The sequence below is a fragment of the Bison bison genome, unplaced genomic scaffold, assembly GCF_000754665.1.
Source record: "Bison bison bison isolate TAMUID 2011002044 unplaced genomic scaffold, Bison_UMD1.0 scf7180017864168, whole genome shotgun sequence".
NCBI lineage: Eukaryota > Metazoa > Chordata > Mammalia > Artiodactyla > Bovidae > Bison > Bison bison.
In genome coordinates this window covers 554,747-560,746 of record NW_011494740.1, presented here as the reverse complement: position 1 = coordinate 560,746, position 6,000 = coordinate 554,747, and the positions used below count along the sequence as shown (strand labels likewise).

Genomic DNA, 6,000 nt, shown 5'->3' with positions numbered 1-6,000 from the left:
TGGGCTCGCGAAGAGTTGGATAATACTGAGGGACTAATTGTGCATGTGTGCTCAGTCATGTCGGTCTCTTTTGACCCCATGGAGTGTAGCCTGCCAGTCTCCTCTGTTTGTGGGATTCTCCAGGCAAGAATACTGGAGTGGGTTGTCATTTCCTCCTCCAGGGATCTTCCCAACCCAGGGATGGAACCCTCGTCTTCTTGTATCTCTGGCACTGGCAGGTGGATTCTTTTACCACTTTGCCACCGGGAACACCCACGCCCATATGCTGTACTTGGAATGCGTACTTTTAATTAGCACAGATCAGAAGCCTTCAAGTTATCTTTGACTCTGTCTCAAACCTCACATCCATCAACCACCTCTCTGAGTATATATGTACCTATTTATCAGAATCAGACCTTACTGTGATTTTTATTTTTATATCCCTGATAGCTAATCATGTTGAATGTCTTTTCAGGTGCTTATTGGCCTTTTGGTATATCTTCATTGGAAAAATGACTATTCAGATCCTTTGATCCTTTTAAAATTGAGATTTCTTTTTAATGTCTAGTTGTAACAATTCCTTGTGTATTCTAAATACTAGATTCTTACCAGATACATGATTTACAAATATTTTGTGTTATTCTTTGACTTATTTTTCTCTTTCAGGATAGCATTCTTTGAAGGGTAACAGTTTCAGATTTTGGTGAAATCAGGAAATCAGTTTATTTGCTTATGCTTTTGGTGTCATGTCTTAAGAATCCATTGCTTAAGGCAAAGTCAAGATCTATACCTATATCTCCTTCTAAGTATTTTATAGTTTGAAGTCTTGAATTTGACTCCACCTTGAGTTAACTTCTGTGTATGGTCTGAGATAGGGGTTTGGTTTCCTTCTTCTGCATGTGGCTATCCCAGTTGTCCTAGCACCATCTGTTTAAGACTGGTTTTGCCCCCATTAAGTTGTCTTGGCGTCCTTGTTGGAATCAATTGACTGTAAATTTGAAGATTCATTTCTGGACCCTCAGTTCTGTTCCATTCATTACGATAACTTCCTACATTGCTATGTGAAGTCTTTCCTGAGTCAGATGGTTTTCTTGGAACTGTATTCATCTTGCCCAGGCTGTGTACTTATTAACTAGGAGCCTTAGAGTAATAGTGATTTTTTCTGGAAGGCTATTTACTTGGGAAATGCTTTCTAGAAAAACACATTTTAAAACTTCTCAGTTCTCCGCTTAATTGCTATTTCCTTTGCCTTTGTGGAGTTGTAAAGGTCAAAATCTCTAAATCATGACTTCCTTTCTCTGTCTGTTGTCCTCTTAACTCTCCTTATAAAGCCTTCTGTTTTGAATTCATGTTTTCCTCCTAGGAGCGCTTCTGAGCCCCCAGGGCATTTGGGAGCAAGGTCACGTGAGTTACATTCATTCGAGCATAATCTGGACTTTCAGCACTGCGTGGACTTTTACTATAATAAAGCCCAGCTCTGATCAAGTATATCCATAGTAGACTAGCATTCTGGCATGTGGCCTGAAGGTAATAGGGCCAGCTGGCAGTCCTCTTGTGGCTTGAATACCATGCTGGACCACACAGCTACCTTTTCATCCCAGGCTATTAATCTTAGAAGTTCACTTTCTAATCTTAGAAGTTGGAAAGTCTTTTGGTGGAGCAGGAAAGTGGAAAATAATTTCTTATTGAGGCTGTGTAAAGATTGCCTTGAATAGCTATAAAGTACAGGTAATTCAGTTTGTCTGCTTTTCCCAGTCAGTCAACCAGGTGGTCATGAAACTCTAACCAGGCATGTATCCCCTCAAACTCCTTAAACACAGATTTAACTTAATTGTCATTCAAGTACCTGTGGTATGTAAATATTAATCCATGTACTCACTCTCAAAATACTACTTTCCTGTTAGTTTAACAGTTATTACGCTCTAGTTCTTTCAAGACACATATCAGTTGGATAATAAATACATAATTTCCCTTCAGAATTGTAAAAAAGAATACTTAGTTATTTTGTGCTTTCTACTGATTTAACAGATATCTGTGTCCCTTCGTTGTGCTAGGAAGCATGTGAAGTGTTACTTCTGTCAGTGTTTTGGGTGGCCTCATCATTTATATTGTATGTGAAGTCTCACCTTTTTGATTGGCTTACGACCTTCTAGGTTTTCCTCCTGTGGGTTAGTCTATGATTGGACTTAGCCAAACATGCTAGCAATCAAACTTTTATTTTTCCATTTATTCAGTAAATGTTGGTAGAAAGTCTCCTCTTAAAACTGTATGCTCTGATAGCTGCTGATGATACCAAGATAGAGACCAACAGCCTCAGTCTCTAGACATAAGATGATGTTGCTTCTAACTCTAGAATTGCAACAGACCATTCTTACATAAGACTGTGAGAATATATATAGTCATCCATTCATTAAACCAGAAAACCTGTAAGTGCCTACTATATGCTATCACAGTTGGACTTGAAAAGATCAGTAACAGCTTCTGAGAGGATGTGATGGTTGAGCTGAGCTCTAGAGAGGGTCAGCCAGGTAAAGGGATAGTAGGAAAGCCTTCCTGGCCAAGAGAGCACCGTGGCACAGAAAGAAGGCTCATATGGCAAGAAGGCAAGATGGGGACAAAACCAGACCTTGAGATGTTGTTCCTTGAGGTGGGACCTTGTGGGCCATGTTGAGAATTTTGCCCTCTGTCTTAAGAGCAGAAGGAAACCACTGAAGTGTTTGGACCAGAAGCCTCTTATACACAGCATGTGACTTAGTTCTTAATTGGACAAGGTTAGCTTTTACACAGATTTGATTTTGAGATAGAAAATGTTAAAACTTTTATGCTTCATCTTGTGCAGAGTGTGCTTTAGAATTACCTGCAGGACTTGTTAAAACAAATTTTGGGGCCCCACTCCCAGAGATTCTGTAGCTGTGGATGGTGTTCAAGAATATGAATTCCTAGTAACACCCCAGCAGATGCTGCTGCTGCTGCTGGTCTACCCGTGGACCAGATTTTGAATAGCAATTGTTTAGAGCCATGGAACTAACTCACCTCTCTCTCTTTTTTTTTTTTTTTTCACCTCTCTTTTGTTACTGTTTTCCTTATGTGTAATCAGCAAAGAATCATTTTTAGTCTTGTAATAACAAACATTTTTTGTTTCATGAGCTGTATATTATAGAAGCTACTTCAGGGCTATAAATTATACTTTTTCTGTGTACCATCCATGTGTATGGTATGTGATTGTATGAGGTGATATGGCAGTATTTAGTACTGGTACTTAGCAGCAGCAGACATAGCCCCAGAAATCAGGATACTTAAAATCAGAAATAAGTCGTAATTAACAAAAACTTTAAAAAAAATTAAAAGTACAACCTGTTAAGATTTTGAAGTTTAAAACAACATGATTTGGATTTGGAAAAACAGTTGGTATTTCTGCAAGAGTAAACCTAATTTTATTGAATCATTTTTTTGTTTGTTTGTTTTTCTAGATCTAATTACTTGTTTAGACACTGCATCCAAATTTTTGGAACCTGAGTTCAGGTATGACTGTATTTGTGACTTTTTTTTCTTAAACGTTACTGTTCATCTACTTTATCCTCATCTTACGATAATGTATGTTGTATGACTCATAACCATTGTTCTAAAACATCAATAAATCAGAGCTTATTTAAAGCCACTCAATTGCCATGTTTAAATTTTGCTTTACTTGTAGCATTTAAATCTTCTCCACAGTGGAAATATAATTTGGATATACTTTAAAAGTAGAACTAGTCACTCTTCAAAATCTAGTAAAAACTCCTTGGAAAGATAGAAGAGCTATTTATTTTTACTCAAAAAGAGTTAGGAAGACAATTGAGGCTGTTAGAGAATTCCTCACTGTTCTCACCCCGGTGGCATTTTTACTATCATTTCCCTGCATTACGCCCTTGACTCTTGCCTGGACTAGGATGAACTCATAATTGGTTTCCCATTTCTAACCTTTGCTGGCTTTTTTCTGCCATTCACATTCTGCCAAGTTGTTTTCTAAAGTCTGTGTTCTATCACTCCTCTGCTTTGAAATATTATTTCAAAACTTACTATGACAAAACACCATCACTGTTCCTTAGCCTGGTTCTCAGGGTCCTTTGCAAATAGTCTGTAGGCCATTTTTCTAGTCTTACATTGAAACGTCTCTGGATTATTTATACTGCTCTGAGCTCTCCGAACTTTTGTCTGGAACCACTTTACTCTTTGCTGCTTAGTAAATTCATTCTTATCTTCAAAGACCCATCTCACTTACTTCCCCCAACTTGCTACTACTTCCCAAAGAAACTTCATTTTATCTTCAAGAATGGTTTCATTTTGTCTTCAAGAATGATTCTCTCTGTGTGAGCTGGGGGTACTCCTCAGCCCTCCAGGGGGATCCTGGTCAGCAGAGGTAATCCTGGTGTCAGTGTGTGTCACGCAGCCCTGCCAGAGGGTCAGCTGTCTTGAACCCCACCCTGCACCAGCTCCATCTTCACCACCCAAGTGCACACTGCCATCCTCTCTTGCATGGACTACCTAACAGTGTCTTATCCTCCACTCATGGTCCTTACAGTCTCTTTTCTTTCCAGGAGCCAGAAGAACTTAAAAAAAAAAAAAAAGGCAAAATAAAACACAATGAATCAGGTTATGTGTAGACACCATCAAAATCCTTTAATGACTTCTTTTAGAAATGTACCCCCAAGTCTTCTCACCACAGACCCCCCAGCTTCTGTGTGATCTGATCCCTGGCTCCTGTTCCAGGTTTATTTCAGACCAGCCGCACCTTTCTCACCGCGCTTGGCCTGCGTGGCTTGTCCTTGGTCCAGACCCAGATGAGCCACCTTGCCCCAGGGAGAGGCTGTCCCTTCTGGTTGAGGCGCATGTCCCTGCTGTCTTGCGGTGGTGGTCTCTGGCTCCCTGCTGAGGCTCCGCTTCCTCAGAGCCCCATCCCCTGACTGAGGCAGTTGCAGAGCCCCACATGTGAACACAGAAACGAGCCCAGCTGCCTCGGCACTGCTGTGTGACGTGGAAACACAGCTCCTCAGCCTCTTCATCCATAAAATGAGGACAATGATGGTACCTAGCACCCCACGTAGGGTCTTTACGTGGATGACCTGAGTGTAACTCAGAATGCTGCTTGGCGCATAGCAGGTTTGCCAGATGTTCATCGTACTTTTGTGAAGTTAGAGTCCTGATTATTTCACAGACTACCTTTTCTTTACAGCAGAAACATAATCTCATTCTTTGATTTCATGAAGTATTGGCTCAATACTTAATACTTCTCCTACCTGGGCATGTAAACCCAGGGAGGACCGCCACCATTTGTCTGGTTGACCTTCGTGAACCCCACCCCTTGCACAGCCCAGCACTTAATAGACAGAGTTACAGACATACATGTAAACGTGTGGAGTGTGTGGGTGGATGAGTGAGTAAGTGAATGAATGCCATTTTAAATCACCTTAATTTAATCAGTAGAGGATGGGTGAATCAAATTACAGTTCATCCACAAAATCAAGTATTATGTAGCTACTAAGTATTGTGAATTGCTTTTACAGTAGAAATATGTCTGCCATTCATTATGAAATAAAATAATCAAATCAACATGTAGAATATGAGGTGATTTTTGTATATATGTGGGTGAAGATGTGTGTAGATGGATGGAAGAAAGTCTTAAGGACCTTTTAGAAGTGGTGGTTCTCTCAGGCTGGTGAGATTATGGTGTTTACAGTGAACTAAAAAATGGTAAGTGTTATTTTTTGGTCTTTTTCCCCAGAAAGTACAGCAACGTGTACCATTTAACTTGTTTTTATTTCACAGCAAGTACTGCCCAGCTGGTTGCCTGCTCCCCTTTGCTGAGATATCAGGAGCCATCCCTCATGGATATAGAGATGTAAGTTGGCTGTAGACTTAAGTTAAAGTGATGCCAAAACTTCTCATAGACAGATGTGTAACTGTTGTTTATCGTGACTTTTATTTTCTGACAATTACTTCTTTTTAGTAATACGTAATGTTTTGTTCTTTTTCTTCTGCTAA

The 6,000-nt window shown here is 39.9% G+C and overlaps 1 protein-coding gene across 1 annotated transcript in view; it reads left to right on the top strand.

The window, feature by feature from the left end:
• The window catches only part of DCBLD2 (discoidin, CUB and LCCL domain containing 2), an 84,488-nt gene that overhangs the window by 51,806 nt on the left and 26,682 nt on the right, over nucleotides 1-6,000 (top strand). The window contains exons 4-5 of the mRNA XM_010841925.1: nucleotides 3,450-3,501; nucleotides 5,785-5,857. Of these exons, the coding sequence (XP_010840227.1) occupies nucleotides 3,450-3,501; nucleotides 5,785-5,857 (125 nt within the window). The remainder of the gene's footprint in view (nucleotides 1-3,449; nucleotides 3,502-5,784; nucleotides 5,858-6,000) is intronic.